This window comes from Callionymus lyra, chromosome 19 (assembly GCF_982586985.1).
Source record: "Callionymus lyra chromosome 19, fCalLyr1.hap1.1, whole genome shotgun sequence".
In the NCBI taxonomy this organism is placed as follows: domain Eukaryota; kingdom Metazoa; phylum Chordata; class Actinopteri; order Syngnathiformes; family Callionymidae; genus Callionymus; species Callionymus lyra.
Window position 1 is genome coordinate 12,312,962 of NC_141836.1, and position 18,457 is coordinate 12,331,418.

An 18,457-nucleotide genomic window follows, 5' to 3' on the forward strand; every position below is an offset into this window, starting at 1 on the left:
ATACAACTATATATATATGTATATGCAAGGATTTCAATACTATTTTATCCTGTGATTGTAATTCTTTGTCACTGGTGAAGGTATGTTAATAAAGAAATATAAAAACAAGATCATTAAAAGCCTGTGAAACTGGGATGGAGACACAAAATCAACGATCAGTAATTTCAGGCATTTGGATGTAGATACTGTGCTGTCTCTTTCTTACTTGTATATAAGTAAAATGTGTCTTTAAACCAGAAAAAATATATATACATATACTGTACATTTATATACATGCAAGTGACACGAAGCCGCCGTTGACCAATGGTGCGAGTGTATTGTTGACAAATATGGCACGGATTCGTAGCATTACTTTACGAGGTTTATAAGTATAGAGTAGGGCTTATTTTATTCAAGAGTATAAATCAAGCTTTTCTTAAATCCCTACTTTGACCCATAAGTGTCACATTCACTAAATTTGTACTTCTATGTCTCGTTGTCGTTTATGTCTCCGTCCGTCTGGAGCTGTACTGCACAGCTTGCTAGGCCCGGTTGCTATGGCGACGCGTCTTGCTGGCGCGCCGTCTTAGCACTGCTCAGTATATACACGGAAGTAATACTAACTTGTGAGCACTACTTAAACGTGTGTGATCCAGTCACTCATCTCTTTCAACCCCCTTTTCTGAAGCAACATATTGTAAGTACTTTTCGTCTCGTCCCAGTTGTTTTCTTATAAGATCGCGGAACTTCTAAACAAGTGCAAACCTGTCCGTCCTAGCCGTATGCTAATAGGCTAAGTTTTTAGCCTTAGATCACTTATAAACTCTTATGTGTGCGTGTACAAGGAGGTGGGATTTATTATTGATTTGGTGATATCGCAAAGCGCCGGCGGCTCCTCTCTGATGTCGCTCAGTTTCGCGGGAATCCGATGCAAGTCCCGTAAACCTGAGCGTTATAAGTGTTATATTTTTCTCGATCATGTCGGCACTGAAGTGCGGAAATAAACTACAGGGAAATATCGCATCGTTTTCCTCATCTAAACCCCCTGGACCTCCCCTACAGTACTCGCGGCTGCATGTGCACGCGGACACATTTTTAGGCGAAAGACAAAAATATCGCAATTCAAGACAGCAATATGGAATATCGCACTTATTTCCCAATATCATGCAGCCCTAGTATAGAGACTTGCATCATAAAACTATGGTGACTTTAATAACATTTTGCATGAGGTAAGTAGGTACAACCAGAATGTATACAGAAGGTTTACAAAGCACACTGTCGATTTTTTAGGAAAATTTGAGGATTTGAATTGCGACATAGATATAAGGTAAGGTAAAACTTTTATTGAAATTGTTTTTTTGTCCAATAGCCAATACATAAAGCAATTTTTTTATAATAATAAAAAAAAATCATCAAAATAAAATAAGAACAAGAACATAAAGAGGAAGAACAAGATGACACGATCTAAGTCTAAAGAGAAATACAAAGAACATACAGTAGATCAAATAAAAACAACAAAGACAAAGGATACAAAGACTAACATAGAACAGAAAATCCAGATACTTTCACTCCACTCCTGCCCCCGAACTCAGAATTGTACAATTGAATAGCCCGAGGAATGAATGAGTCCTTGAGTCTATTTGTTATATAGTAGGGAAATAAGTCAAATAAAGTGTATTTTTTCAGTTAGGTTGGCTATAGTTTAGTACCTATTTGCAGTGGTTCTAGAAGATTTTATTTAATTTTTTGACTCCTATAAGGGATTTGCTATAATGGGATTAGGAGGCGTTCAAATGGAGAAAGAACCCTCCAGTGGTAAAACAGCACAACTAACGTGTAACCGGCTACACAGCGACAGAAGAAAATTGTAGACATTGACACCACTCGTACACACAGTATATATAATTAAGCGAGATAATGAACGAGTGTCGTAAGACGGGTCAACGTCCAAGGAGGTACTTGCAGCTTTCATCGGGTCGTTTCCATCAAACCTCCTCCGTGCTTCGTGATTTAAATATTTTGATTCCATTTTTAGACGGAGGAGGAAGGTTACTTAGGGACGAGTCCGTCCAAATGTTTCAAGTCTAACCACAGTCTGTCCCCTTATAAAATTACACCAAATGTGAAAACAACATAAAAAAATAAAACTTTTTTTTCCACCCACTACCTGGCATCCATTTACGAGAGAAAATAACAGGGCTAAGTGGAAAACAACAGTGTCTCACAGAGAAAATGACTCATCTCATGCTCTATTCCATCAGCCGCCGCTCTGCCTCACTTCAAGCTAGCGAGCGCCGGTACATCCTGTTCATAAAAAACAGGAGCGAGGACACGAGCGGCGAAAAAAAAATACTGTGCACAACACGCTCGACCCGTTTTTCTCGGTATTGACGGACGGATTTTTTAAATATATCGCAATAACCCCGAGGTGGAGAGGGGAGGGGAAAAAAAAAACGCAATGTTCCTGTATAAAAAAAAATAAGAAGTACAAAAGGGAGGTCACAAGGCTGCCGCATTCTCAGCGCGGCCATGAATGGATGTTTCGATTCGAGTCGGGCGAAGCTGGACGGAATCCAGTATATGCAACAAAATAATTGCAATTCATTGTTCGGGGCGAGTCTTTCAGCCGTGAAAACAAAAAATCATTACCATAGATTTTTAAGGACACAGTTTATTGGGGGTATAGTCCGGTGTTTGTTGATTCATACATCAGCATATATTTCTTAAATAAAATAATTGTATTTTAATTTTTTTTGTTGAAAATTAACAAATATTTCAAAGCGTTTCTTCATTTTGGTGTCGCTATTAACTTTCCTGCTGCTAGATGGCAGTAGTCATTATGACCACTGCAGCAAACATTGAAATCCTGCAAGATCCAAGGCAATGACTGAGGACAAGAGGATACAGTCCAGCTGCTTTTTGAAGTTGATGTTTTAAACAAATTTAGGCATTCAGTTCTATTAATTTAACCAAAAAGAGAGCGGAGATGTCATCAAAAGCAGGTTCGTTGTGTGAAATATATTGTATTGAATCGCAGTGCGAGATAAATGTATTGCTTAAGTCGACGTCGAAACATGCTTAAAATTTGAGACGGAGACAAACTTTAAATCAATCTAAGGTAAGGTAAGGTAAAAATGTATTGATCCCTCAGGAGGTTTTGTTTTTTTCCAATAGCCACAGAAAATACAGATTTTTTTTCAAAAAAATAAAATAAAATAAGAACAAGAACATAAAGAGAAAGAACAAGATGATCCAAATTAAGTCTAAAGATAAAGAACATAGATCAAAGAAAAATAACAAAGACAAAGGATACAAAGACTAACATAGAACAGAACATCCAGATACTTTTACTCCACTCCTGCCCCCGAACTCAGAATTGTGCAAATTAATAGCCCGAGGAATGAATGAGAAAATTTGTTATATAGTTATATAGTAGGGAAATAAGTCAAATAAAGTGTATTTTTTCAGTTAGGTTGGCTATAGTTTAGTACCTATTTGCAGTGGTTCTAGAATATTCTATTTAATTTTTTGTCTGATAACTACTACAAGGTCAAATAGGATTAAAATACTTTTTTTTTAATTAAAATGTCCCCAAATATTAAATAAAAATAATAGTCAATAATTAAGATATACATATAATAACTATAATTTCCATATTTGAATGCTGGTCCTTGTAGTTACAAATAAGAATGTTGCGGCACCAATTTCATCTTAACTTTTCATCATCATATGGTGGTTAAATGCTGCGAGAGCTCTTGAATATGGATGAACGACAAGCGTCCTCTGCTGTGTTTAAGGCTCCAGCATGGGGCTTGTTTATCCCCATACGCTCCTTAGATTAAAGATGTTCTTGCATATTGTGATCAGCGGGGCGTCACCATGTGTGGTTGTTGTGTGAGTTTATGAGACCTCGCATGCATGAGAGGCTCCTGCAGAGACCCTGCTAAACAACAGGAGTCGAGTGCCAGGTGGTTGGATCATTCCCTCCCCGTCCTCTTCATGATAAGGTTTTATACCATTTTTTTTCATAATTCACAGATGCATAAGGGAGACACTATGTACTGTGGACGTTTTAAGGGGCCATTAGCCAAAAGAAAGAAGGGAAAAAGCTTTTCTAAATAAGTAAGTAAGTCAAGTTTTCAAGACCAGGGTCACAAAGCGCTTAAAAAAAAATCAAAACAATACTAGATAAAATATATACTTTAAAGGTCAAGCTAATACTGAGAAAAACACAGGAGTTCCGGAAAAGCCTGAACAAATAAAAATGTTTTAAGATGTTTCTTGAATTAAATAAACTTAATCTTTCTATTAAATTTTATAATAAGATCCTTAAAAAATGAGATATAAAAGCACATTAATATTTTTTTAAATACAAAAATGAGAGTAAAAATACATTTACATACAACTTATTAAAGATCTTTGTTAAGAGTTCAACTTGTAAGGTAAGGTAAGGTATAACTTTATTGATCTTGAAATTGTTTAAATTGTTTAAATTGTAATAAACATCATTAGATATCTATCTGACATATTTCTAAATAGTCAGATTTTACTTTTATTAGATGGAAGAAAAAAGAAGAAAATCCTTACTGTGCTTTCAGTTATTGTCACGATGTCTCCTACTTGGATTAGATTGTACAATTCTGAGTTTGGGGGCAGGAGTGGAGCTAAAGCATCATGACATTCTATTCCATGTTAATCTTTGTATCCTTTGTCTTTTTTCATTTGTCTTTGGTCTATGTTCTTTGTCTTAGACTTAGATAGTGTCATCTTGTACCCTTTTTTTTTTTAGAACTTTAGAACTTTTTAAAAGCGTTGTTCTTATTTTTATTAATTATTGGCTTTATTGCCATGTATTGCTATTTGGAAAAACAATTTATATCTATCTGGAAAGTTCTATCCATCCATCCATCTATCTACTTTGTACAATACCTGCAGCCACATGCAAACAATTACACATGCAAAGACAAAGGTTTGCCACAACACAATTTCTATCTATCTGCAAAGTTCTATCTATCTATCCATCTATCTACTTTGTATAATACCTGCAGCCACATGCAAATAATTACACATGCAAAGACAAAGGTTTGCCACAACACAATTTCTATCTGGAGGGCAAATTTTCTTATGATCACAAAAAGAGAAATCCAAGTCCATCGGTTGGAAAATGGCAACCAAAGAAAAGCCAGATCAGTATCAGCACCAACAACCTTCAGCAATTAGAACTTACGATCGAAAAGTACTTTTGTGTAGAACAGTCCGTGGTTTAAAACTGAACTTCAGGCTCCAATGTAAACAAGTCTACAAATAAAAGGGAAATCGACTATGGTGACAGAAACCTACTACATGGACTATGATGCTCCTTGTGGGTTTATGTTTAAACGCAGGATTAAATTCATTCTTTGAAGCGACAACAGAAGTAGCCGACTGATCTCTATTTCCCAGCAGTCTTTCCCCAAGTCATCATACACTCAAGTGCAGAATGCTAAACCACAACCATATGGTCAGCAGAGAGAGTGAGAGAAAGAGAGAAACAAATAGACAGTCAATCATTACTGTTACTTTGAATTTGTGTCTGTTGTTTGTCACTTTTCTTGTGGCTTCGGTTTGTCATTTTTCCTTTTCTGGCCGGCCCGACGTGCACCGAGAACAAAACCACTTCTGAGCCACGCTGTATATGTACACGTATTTCCATAAACAACTGCGAGCCCGCATTGACAAATGTCTTGGTTACGGACTGTTTGTAATTTATCCGATATCAATTTAGCCTACCAGCACAAAATGTAAACGAGAAAAATGAATGTAAAAATGTAGTAATAGTGCAGTTTATCCATTTTCAGTAGGGTTGTCAAAAGGATCCAACTATTTAGTCGCCTACACAATTAAAAGATTGTTAGAATTGTTATTGTTCGTTTTATTAGTTGGACCAGAAACTTATCATAGTCGCATATTCTTTTCGTACAACTATTATTTATCATAAATATTTAAGGTGTGGCACTGTTAATTGTTAGTTATTGTTTGTAAACATGGTATCAAAAATGGTATAGCGTATTAAATCGGGTTTTGAAATTTTAGTATCGTGACAACCCTAATTTTCAATGAGTTCAACTTCATTAAAACTAATTTTTCAATAGCCTCACATGTGACTTTTAGCTCTTTTATGTCGTTGCCTTTTGCATTAATATCAACAAACGCTTCAGCAGTGTTACTGGCTACAACTGTTGTACAACAACCCATGGAAATGTATACTCTTATTTAGTACCACCAAATACAAATACCCTTTATCGGGGTGGTTTCTGCCTTAGACCAGGGCTGTCGAACTTAATCACACGTTGGGACCAAATATTTTATAATCTAGGTTACGGGGCCATACAGGAAGTAACAGGAAGTACACATTTTAATCATCTCAGTAATTGTTCTTGTCGATCGACCTTATATTCCGAAAGAAAAAGTCGTATCTTACGCCACTTTAAACGTTGTCAACCTTTCGGTGGGCCACATAAAAATGACTTGTCGGGCCAGATTTGGTTAATGAATGCCATCAAAATAAGAAAATCTTGTGATTTCTGAATGTTTTCAAAAAAAAAAAATCAACGTCTACTCGAGTCTTGTGAGAAACAGTCCATGGGTGTCGATGGCGAAAAAGGTTGAAAGTGCCGGGCAGATGGCAGGAGGAAAACCCCACGAGAAAGTGAGACGGAGGAAAAGCAATGATGGAGTGGATTTGGACGGGTGCCAGGCCGTGAAACCGTAGATAGTGTGGAGAAACAGTACGGTTACTGGGAAACAGCTGTGTCAGCTTTCAGCATACACACCGGACACCCCCGTTCAAAACACACAGCATGAACAAAATCAAACCAGTATGCATTCTTTGTGATCACGTACACAAGTGCCGGGGCAGGGATTGACTGACCGAGAGCATCACACACACACACACACACACCAGCATCACAACGACACAGGACTGAACCGTCGTGACAGAAAAACCACCACACGTTTGAATAATCCAAAATAAAAAGTCTTGATTGCTGCGATCCATTCGGCCCCGTATGAAAACCAAGAATGTGGCATGTAAACAAAACATGGCCGGGGTAGGGGGGGCGGCGGCGAGGGAAACTCAATGTTGTGAGAGGCCGTCTGTTAAATAGTTGCGCTCGAGTCTAATTTTGGAAGCTGGAGTTGAGAAATAAGAACTCCCCGAGCAACAAGAGCGACTAACTCTGGTCGGTTTAAAGGCGATTTTTGAGCGAAACGTTTGTGTTACAAAACAGCTGATTGCATTTTAGCGAGAGTACGATGATTATTCTGACAACACTCCGGACTCTCAGGTCAAGCCTTCATCATCACGTCAAAACCCATTTGTGGTGTTGAGACGAGTGTGTAACGGCCGTGACGGAACAAAAGAGTGGATTACAGAGGTGTTATTTTGGCAAAAAAAAGGAGAGAATTCTTAAGAATTCAAGGAGAAGAAGTCAAGGAGACGAACACCTTGTTTTTTTTTAGCATTGAATAAACAGGGATATTTATTTACTTCATGGTGATATGCTACTATCACCATGTATATATTATGCGTTGTTCTTTCTCTTTATTTCTCTTTGTTCCTGTTCTTATTTTATTTTTATGAATAATTGCTGTATTGCTGTGTCTAATTGGGAAAAAAACAATTTCCCCGAAGGAGACCTCCTGAGGGATCAATAAAGTTCTACCTATCAAAGTATAATAAACCAGTTGAAGACTAAATCTTTGTAAGGCCCGGTACTAAACAAGTGTTTTTCCTTCGGTTAGTATTGAAAAATACCGTTCTAGATACCAATTTTACGAGATCAATACTAACAAAATTAGAATTACATTAGTCATAGTACTATCTTGAGTAAATTTTTTAATTGCTTTCAGACATTTCCATTTTCTAACAGAAAAAAACAGATGCATAGTTTTGAGTGTATTCTTATAAATATAAAATTGCAGAAAAATTGATAACAGTTAATTTATAAAAACAGATTTTCTTATTCAATACTAAAGGGTAAAGTGCAGTAAAAATCATTACAGGTTAGCTTTTTAAATCGACATACTTAAGCTGAGCCGCAAAATGCTTCAATTGAAATATTTACCGGCGCCAACTAGTGGCTAAACTACGGTGAATTACCAGGTCATATGCACGTGATAATCTCCATAAATAAAGCCACAAAAGAACTGAGGATCCGTCTAAACTCTTGGTCTGTTAAACGTCTTGTGTGTGAGGAGCTTCGACATATTTTGGGTTTTTTTGGAGCGAATGAGGGAAGCCCTGTACAGAAACTATAGTGATGTTTTCACTAGCGTACGGTTCACATTGCATCATTTGGAATGACTCAGTAGGAGGCAGCGTGCCAACAACGCAGTGTGTATATTCCAAGAGTCAAGAGTTTCCTATAAGGAATGTGGTCTTTCTATAAGACCGAACAGTAGGGGAAGGAAAGAAAATATTTTTTAAAAAAAGCTCCGTGTTAAAACACAAGGGGTGAGAAAGAAAAGAATGTAGCGTTTTCGGAGAGAAAAACAATGTCCCAAGTAATGGCGGGTCGGGGGGGTGGGGGGGGGGGGGCGGCAGAATAAAAGGGAGAGGGAAGTAAATGAGCCAGAGACGCACTACGTGGGAAACGGCGAGAGAGAGACGGCACGTTTGAAAACAAAAAAGTGTGAGACTTTATGAGGACGTTTGAAAACAAAAAAGTGTGAGACTTTATGAGGACGTTTGAAAACAAAAAAGTGTGAGACTTTATGAGGGGAGTCTCGCAGCAGTTGACAATTTGGGATGATTATTCTAAATGTATAATCCCGGGGGAAAAGAGCTGTAATTGGAAACGTTTTTTTCGACAATTAAAAGAGTATATAAATATATAAAGTGAAACAAAACAATGATTTTAAATTTTTTTTTAATTATCGAGGCCTCAATTTTCTTTTTTTACAAGTTACAGTTAAACATAACAAGAGAATAAAATCCTGATATTTTGAAAGCCATTGGAATAGTTTCCCTACACTTTCTCCCTTCAATAAGTCACAAAGTAACTATGATTATTCAAACTGATAATGATATCTTGGGGCGATACGAGCTCCGTCCTGTCTGTCCGACTGCACACGGGGTTCAACGGTGCGGCGGCGACACGTGTCATCCTACGAGTCGGGAGTCGAATGTGACACTCCAGGAATAAATATGTAGCCAGTGTTTTAGCCGCGTACAGCCAGACACCCGACCATCTGGCCCGATTGTCCCCCGGGAAGGGGGGAAAAAAGGGGGCGGAGCCTCTTGCAGGAGGCCTGTTGAGCGACGACCAATCCCCCTCGGTGGGCTTGTCGCTTCCTCTCACAACTACAGTGGGATCAGTGGAGAGAAAATGAGGAATGGTTGGGGGAAAAGGTCAGGAAGGAGCATTAGCTGCTCACTCTCAAAACCCCTTTTGCTGGGCCTCTACAGAAAGACAGAGAAAGAGCAAGAGAAGGAGATGGAGGCTGAATCTCATTTGCGAGAGGTTTTTTTTTTTTTTTTTTTTTTCGCTGCTCAATCCCAGTTCTGCATACCAACGTCTTGTTCGACACGACGGAAACACACTTTTTTAAAACGAGTGGTCTCATGTTGCATAGGTTCCTGAGCAGCATCGACAATGTACAGCTCAAAACATATGCTTTAGTAAATGGGAAGTTAAATGTATCCATGACACTGATGATGCATGTATAGAAAAATATTTACTATTAGCTGAAATATTTGAGTATGAGCCCCGAGCGAGGAATTTTCTCTTAGAATGATCCCGAGGAGCCTTTCAGTCATTAAATAAAGCGATGTTTGTTGTACGTGCCGTTCTGAACTAAACTTCTCAAACAAGAAACTTCCTACAAATAGACGCCCCTTTCAGAGATTAGATTTTTTTACCAGATATTTACCAAACTTTACTTAAGAACAAGGAGTCTGATTTTAGGTATCTCTGCGTTCGTCCTCCTTAACGAAACATGTTCAGCAAATTATTTTACTTCGATATCATTTTATTGCAAACCTCCATGTTGACGTCCAGCTCATCTTAAACATCATCATCTTTATAGATCATCATATCAACCAGGATCAACTTTGATTTTGAGACAACCATCTGGCAGGCCACGTAAAATGATCATTTACACATTAAATCAATTATTTATCTAATTATTTAGTACGAGGGACTTTCAATACGCATGTTTTTCATTTTTGAAACGACTACCAAATCATTCTATACGCCGACGACTAATTGATATCACTACACACTAGACGCAACTCATTAGGAGTCCTTTAGCAAAGGGAAAATGTTCTTTCAACATCTTACCTTCATTTAACCGGACAAGGCAATGAAAACAAACTACATTATATGTATAAAAACACCAAGTGTACTGCCTGCCGTGCTATTGAAACTACTCCGGCAGTAACGCGGCAAAGTGCTTTCACATTCAAGTGTCATGTGTAAAATAAGGTACTTAGGTCTGTCGTGCTTTTTGACGGGATCACCCAAGACGTACTTTAATACCGGGTCTGAGCAGGGACCATTACCCGGCAAAGAACCATGCAGATTTCACCTCGTTAAGCATTTAAGCTGTTGCTCTTGCCACGTTAAGCCCTTCTCAATGTAAAGTGGGGCTTGTGCTTCCTCTCGAGGCGGCCGAGGCGGGGAAAATGGATGTTCTGGTCAATATAAAAAAGGGTCTAACGTGGACTGGTCTGGAGGGATCATTAGTGACCAATGACGGCTAATAATTACCCATTTGGTGAAGGTATAGATTACAGGCGAGCTTTGCAATCACACAGTGACTTCTGATGAGTAAATGTTTTGTTGTTAAATGTTAAAAGTATATAATGTTGTAGCTGAAGATTTACGAAAATCTTTTGATGTTTTTTTTTTTAAATAGTGACCTTGTCACCCACCGAGACTGCTGTCGACATCTTACCGATGCATTTTATTGACATTTCGCACAGTGAATACACTTAAAACTACATACTTAGGGATGGGTATCGACTAAAACTTTTTTCAATACTTCGATACTACTGAAACTATCAAAATCATATCGACATTACACATAGTACATATCCAGCTTTGGTAATTTTCCCTTTCAAGACGTTTTCTTACAGAAAAAGTAAATAACAATTAACTTCCAGTGAAAAAGAAAACTTGCTAGCTAGTGAAAAATCAATCCAAGTTTCATTGCCTTGGTCACGGTTTGACCGAAACTTGGCACCAGCAGACGAGCCATGTTTCGGTACTACTGAGGCATTTCGGTCGGTGCCTCCACATCACTAAAGTTTGGTACCTACCCTATACACTCCTGTGTTGTTCTCGGTGTTATCTTGAACTTTAAACTATATATTTTATTGAGTTTTGTTTTGATTGTTTAAGCGCTTTGTGACCCTGGTCTGGAAAAGCGCTCTACAAATGTAATTTACTTACTTACTGACTATACATACCAAGTTATTTTCATGGTGGGGGGTAAAAGAGGTGTCCAAAGAAAGACCCACAAAACAAACATCAAAGTAGAGAAGATACAGGGTTAATTCAAGCAGAGCCGTCTCAGTGACGTCACTGTGAAAGTGTTGCCATATAGATGGAGCTTCGTTTTAGACCCTAGGGTTTCTATTTAAACAAGATCTCATTAGCCATGATGGGGCCTCCACTATATTTATGTTGTGGATGCACAATTACTCCCCATGCGGAATCTATTAGCCTACTTTTCTTTTTTTAAAGCACGTTTACAAAGAGGAGGGCGGTATGGAGGGAAAACAATGGAAAGAATCACGATAAGCGAGTGTTACTCGTGAAGTTACAAAATGGGCCGATGTCTGAAAATACTTACGATGATTTTAAAATTACCACCAGAAAGGTTAGAGTTCAAACGACACACATGACGGAGAATTAAAAGACCAGAGAAAAACCCTGACAAACTAAAGACTTGGGTTTAGATCCTGTGATTATGGAAATACATTAAAAAGTGGATTAAATGCATTTAATCAGAGTTTGGTTTAGTTTTTCAACACAAGATTCAAAAGTAAACTTGCAGTTTGTTTTCTTAGAAAAGTCATGTAATTACCCTGTCGAGTTAAACGTTTTTTAAAGGCCAATCTACTTCTATTTCTTGGGGATATATCAAAGTTGCCCTTTACAATTACTGAAATATGCATCTTATTAAAAGCAGAATTCACAATTTAAAAAAAACAGCCATTTTGTAAGGAAAATAAAACTTTGAAATTCAATTGAGATAGTTTAGTAAAATTCAACTTTACAACAATAAAGTCAAAGTCAGGAAAAAACGGCTTCGATAAAGATCAAAAAGAATCCACAATCACTTATATAAATATAAAGTAAAAATGCAAAAGGAGGAAAAAGGGTGTTAAAGAGCCTCAGGGGCCAGTTTAACCCAAAATAGAATTAGAAATACTTGATAAGGATCAAATGTTCTTTCTTTTTTAAATCCACTAGTCACTTCCTTATAATTAGGTTTGTATTTATACACAAAAGCATGGTGAGCCGTTACTCTCTGTAACTGTACAAATTTAAACTTAAAAGTAAAACTTCTTCATCAAGACCAGGGTTCCATTTGTCATCAATGTTCCTCATATAACCACATAATAATATCACAGAATCATGTAACGACCCACAAAAGTTGCCCAAATACAGCAAAAAAAAAAAAAACAGACGTCCACCTCCTGATTTATGTTTTCACTCACAAAGCGAAGCAACCGCCGCACAGTCCTTGTTTACTGTCAAACATGAAATATCCTCAATTGTTCGAGATCGTTTGATGGTGGATTCTTTCCAGTGCGATGCTGGGGTTACTCTCCACGTCATGACAGTGAGACGGTTCGAGACAAGATCAAACAAGCTGTGGTGATATAACGCGGGTTTCATGTTCAAACTACAGTCGACACGTACTTTTTTTGAATAGACGGGGCTAAATGTAAAAGACGAACCGACACGAACGATCGTGATGATTATTATATTCATCAAGTAAGATTTGTGGGGCGGTTTCAAGACCAGGGTTATGAAGCGCTTAAACAATCAAAACAATACCCGAGGAAATATATGCTTAAAATGTCAAGACACCACCGAGACTAACAGGAGTCTCAGAGAATCAGTTAATCTTAAGATGTTTCTTGAAGGAGTCAGTAGACTCCATTAAACGCTGAGGAAGGAGCAACAGCCTGGAAGGATTTCAAAAATTGATCATGAAAGGAACTGGCAGCCAGTAAAAGGATTTAACGATCGGAGAAATGTGAGTTCTTCTACTGGAGCGGGTCAGAATTCTCTCTGCAGAGATTTGTATTAACTGCAGGCGAGACAACTCCTTCTTGTTTGGACACGAAAACACACTTTTGTATAATGATAATAATTGTTCAACTTGAGCGTTTATTGAAAATTAAACATTAACCATTACATACTTTAAACTTCAACCTTCAAGTACTTCTTAAAAAAGTGTATGCAATATTTAAAAAACGATTAAATTGAGAGATATGGCACAAACCTGAAAATAAATAACCAGCCAAACTTTAAACATACAACTGCAAATATATTTCAGAACAGTTTATCTTGAAGTACATCGGTTCATTTTTTTCCCTCAACATAACGATTCAAGTTTATATTTTGGACACAATTATCTCGCGATCTCATGCTAAATAGCAATATTGTGTTTCCTTAGAAACACAATATTGCGCAATATTTGCGCAAAATGCCATCACTTTGACAATTTTGTTTCATTGAACCTTAACAAAAAATAGAATATTTTAACTAGTAGTTTAACAGTACTTCTGGCTTATATAAGTCAATCTTCTGCTAAATTAAACATACCACACGCCTCCATCATCTGGCACCACCTTCAAAAACGAAGCTTTATCTTCTACCACGACCCACTTGCATCGATGACACTAGCGCCCCCCACAGACCGAGCAGGAGACGTCGGGTATCGACTGTGGCTACTCACGACATAAATGGATAATTTGAGAGCAGCGATTTTCTGCAGGATCTCGTGTCCATTCACGATGTGGGCGAGCGACAAACCCATGGAAGCAACACACTGGGAGAAAAAAAAAATAAACACGAGCTCGACCAAAAGTGGTCAAACAATGTGTCCTTTTAAGAATAGAGCACACACTTTCAATCTCGCGGTTTTCGTCCATTCAAGGGTTGTGTTGTCGCAGTAACCCGACAGAAAAACAAGAGCCGTGCACTTTGATCCATCCACGCCGGTTCAATCTTCGTAGTAACTCGATTCTGTTATGTAGTCTGTGCTTTCATGAGTTACCAGGGAAAATACACTTGCAACTTTGACTAAATAAACATGCAAAAAATTGGCACTTTTTTGGCGAAAGATTCTTCTTCATATTGTGGTTATTCATCCATCAGTAGTTGCGTTTGTTTACACGAGTAATTGGATAATAGTCCACCCACACAATACTACAAAGTAAAAACAAATCCATCTGATCTTATCGCCTCTGTTGTGATTCATGCAGTTAAAAAAACAACGGATTATTCAAAAGTACTTTGATTTAGTGAACGTGAAGAAGAATAATTGTCATCATTAGACATTTTTGAGATCAACACAAATAAACACTTTGATTATAGGGAATCGAAAGTACTCCTGAACGACTCTTAAAAGGGCGTCTTGTTTTTTTTTTCTTTAAACTGGCAACAATAACTTTTAAATATTTGATTGGCGTCTTGTCTTTTTGAAGGCCAGAAAGAAGAACCCGAAGGTAGACATGACATGATAAACACTATTAACGCAGAGAATTCATCTCAGCTCAACCGGGCACGTTGCCAGAACATATTCCATAACTGCAGACACACCTATTGCTTTACTTACAGGTTCCTACGTTTCATATTTACTTTCAGAAAACATCGTTCTCAACTGAAAAAAAAAAGGAACCAGTTGTGAGTCCGTTTCGGAACGACTTTGATGTGCGGCCAGAAACAATAGACACTCTTTATGACCACATAAGCACCAAAGGAAAAAAAAAAAAGTCTTCTAAGAAACATTATGACCGCCTTTCGCGGAGGTATGTGTTCTCATTGTTCCTGTGCATGACTTAAACATTCCATTGAACTTCACAAAGCAGAGAGAGAAGCATTTCCCGGTATAACAGGCACGAGATCTGACGTTTAAAAACTACATTCATGACATAAATCTGAATTAAAAGGCGTCTTAATCGCAAGTGTTTTTAGGAAGTCTAGGAATCAAACAATTCCAACTACTTTTTTCATACTAAAAGTGTTTTTTTGTAATGTGTTGAACCAGGTAACGATTGTGCCAATACAAATAAATTGGGAGGTACATGCAGTACAACTGCCCTGAGGTGTTCCAAAACACAAACAGCACAGCGATGCATTCCTTTAACCGAGTCAATAAGACGGATAAATACTTTCTGTGCGTTTCGACAATAAGTCAAAGTCTGAACTTCAAAACACCGCCGGCTCATTTCGTTTCCTTGTACGTGATACGTTTATCTAGGATAACACGCCTCCTGTTCCGATTGGTTCTGCTTTATGGCTCCCTGCAGTAAATACTGTATATTCAACGCCATCATATCAAGTACCTTTTGAAACATGCTGATCTCATCCGGCTGCACAAGCAAAACATCTGGATGGTTCAGATCATCGTGATCTTGAGATGCATTTTTTAATCAAAACAATTGAAATTCGTTTGAGGTATAGATCTGTCATAAAAAGGTTGGACATGCAGGTTTAAGAAAAGCTTATTTTTACTAAAGTATTGGCAAATGTATAGCATAAACCAGGTATTTGTGTATTTGCCACTTGCTGGATATCGGCAGTAGCGGCCAGACCGCGTTTACGTGGTTCTCGTCCCCGCTAGATAACAATACTGATGCTGAGAAAACACAATTCCTTGTTTATCAGATTCACAAATCCCTGAAAACAGTTTTCACTCGACAAAAGAGTAAATTGTGTATTGAAATCTCTTTTATAACACAGTATTAAGTATATTTTTTTCATCTTTAGTGAAATTTCCCGTCACTTCTAATTCTAATTTCTAATTAGTATTACGTAAGTAAGTAAGTGATTTATATTTATAGAGCGTATTCCCAGACCAGGGTCTCAAAGCGCTTACACAATACTAGTTATAAGGATCGGAGAAATGTGAGTTCTTCTACTTGAGCAGGTCAGAATTCTCGCTGCAGAGTTTTACCAAACCTGTTTTACTAATTCATAGTATTTTTCACAGGAAAATGATACTTATATCCCTGTTGGATAATAATGGTTTCATATAAATAAATGAATCTTCTAAACTTTACACGTACCCAGGGTTTGAATTTCACCGCAGTGACCACGGTACTTGCCGTGACCGTCCTTAAAAAGTTTAAATTTCGAACCTACATGAACAAAATGAATCCTTTACGTGATAGTTCGCCCGAAATTGACTTATTTTCTACTCACCCTCATGTCAACCGATGAATGTTTACCAGTCTACCGTCTGCAACTGAAGCGCTCTCGCGATATCGAGTACTTCCTGTCTGTGCAGGAAGTTCCTAACGTCGAGTCTTCAACACAAGACCGACGTTACGGACGAGATGTTTGGAGGTATTTGGATGTTTTTTTAAAGCGTCTTTCTGGACGAAAATGACTGAGAATCAGTCGCTACATACCTGCGTTATTCTCAGTGTTATGTTGGGTCTTTTGAGTATATATTTTGAGTATTTTTTGTTTGTTTAACCGCTTTGTGACCCTGGTCTAGAAAAGCTCTATATAAATATAAATGACTTACTTACTTGCCTTAAAAAGGATATTTAGTTTCCTCTACAACTCTAAAAAGGACTGGATTACTCTGAAAATAACCCCAATTCTTAGTCGACAGTAGAAAATGACTGACGGTCCCTTTAATTTATCATTAAAACTCGCTTTTTTACTGTAAATTTGCCCATTTTTATTGCTCAAAAACAACGACATGTCAGAGGCATAAAAAGGGGCGGCCGTGGACACTCGGTTTACCTGTCTAACAATATCACTGATGTAATCCAATCGCCTGGATTTGTTGTAGTTTTTTTGGGGGGGATTACTCACATTCGCACTGGTTCTTGCAACAGGCAAGAGAGAGAAACACATGTGGAATGTGGAGGGAAGCAGCCGCCTACAACAACACAATGTGCACACAACACTTCTAATAGTTGCAGCAACAGGGAGAAAGACACACACACCAAAAATAAAAAAATAAAAGATGGAAACACGCCGCCATGTGCAAGTGCTAGCTTAAAACACGTATAGCATTGACGTTAGCGCTTACCTGATGTGGCATATCAACGTTCACTTTAGTGATGGTGCTGAGCTTTTTTTCGGGGGTCTTTGCTGCACAAAATCCTCTCTCCCCTCTCCCCCCAAAAAAAAGAAGTCCGAGGCGTTGAAGGGCTGACGATTTCCAAAACCAGGGAGGAAAACTTTTTTTTGTTTTTTTCTTGCTATAAAACAAAACTGTCAGGGAGAGAAAAGAAAGGAGGAGTGGATTAGGCCGGGCAACCTAACGGTCAGTCGGAGGGGCTGGGACTTGTTAGCGGGATGACGTCCCGTTATTTCGTGTCTAGTGCCACGCAGAATAAAATGAAAAAAAATAGAAAAAAATAGATTTTTTTTTCTATTATTATTGGGGGGTAAACAACCCGTTGCTTTTTTTTTAACCACCCCTTTGTTGTGTAACACAATACGCATTAATAAGACTCGTTTTGCAGATTTTTTTTAAAAAACTGAGATTTATAAGATGTTTTTAGGATTAAAATCTACGCCGAATTCACGGGTGGCGTCCACGGATCACGAGGGGTTTCACGCACGCGACAACCGAGACCCGGAATCGCGTCGTTTTGGAGTCGAACGCTAAAAGCGCACTTTTTTTAATGGGACCCTCGGGTTGCTATAGGCTGACAGGCGGATGAATACACAGCGTGAAATGGCCTCCGCCGCGGCTCACATTGTCGGGGTCGGTTGTGTCAAAACATCGCATATATAAGAAGCGATATGAACGGTGTGTGTGTGTGTGTGTGTATGTGTGTGTGTGTGTGTGTGTGTGTTGGGGGTGGGGGGGGAAACGCGTGGTTGTCGGAGCGCAACACCCGGAGCTCCCCCCCTAAAAAAAAACCCGCAGAAGTACAAGTCTCCCCGAAAAAAAGAAAAAAGTGATGGCGATCAAGTAGAATAAAGTTGTAAATAAACTTACAATCGTCCATACCAGGCGCGGCGTGTTCTCATGCTCCGTTAGTCCGCTTGTTTAGACCCGCGCCAGCACTGTTGGTGGACTGGCACACTGGCCCCGCCCACACGGTTTATCCACCCCCCCCTCCCCTCCCTCAGCCATACCTATACATACATATATAATCCCGGCGAGGGACCAATCACAGCCGCGCTACGATGGCGAGTGAAGCGCTGTGATTGGTGCACACGCGTGTCAGTCACTCAGCTGTCTGGAAACCATATAGGGGTGTGTCATGACGTGGACACTG

At 38.5% G+C, this 18,457-nt stretch overlaps 1 protein-coding gene across 5 annotated transcripts in view; it reads right to left on the reverse strand.

The window, feature by feature from the left end:
- The window catches only part of LOC148059529 (vitamin D3 receptor A), a 54,173-nt gene extending 35,922 nt beyond the window's left edge, over positions 1 to 18,251 (reverse strand). For 3 of the 5 annotated variants that reach the window (XR_015709387.1, XR_015709386.1, XM_087781290.1), the window contains exon 1: positions 18,175 to 18,195. Coding sequence is in view for 2 of the 5 variants with exons in the window: in XM_087781290.1 (XP_087637416.1) it covers positions 18,175 to 18,184 (10 nt within the window). In the remaining 3 variants the exon portion in view is untranslated. Of the gene's footprint in view, positions 1 to 4,566; positions 4,589 to 17,253; positions 17,439 to 18,174 lie in introns of those variants that run through there. The other 2 variants (XM_087781292.1, XM_087781291.1) reach the window with 2 other exon arrangements.
- Between the last annotated feature and the right edge of the window lie 206 nt (positions 18,252 to 18,457).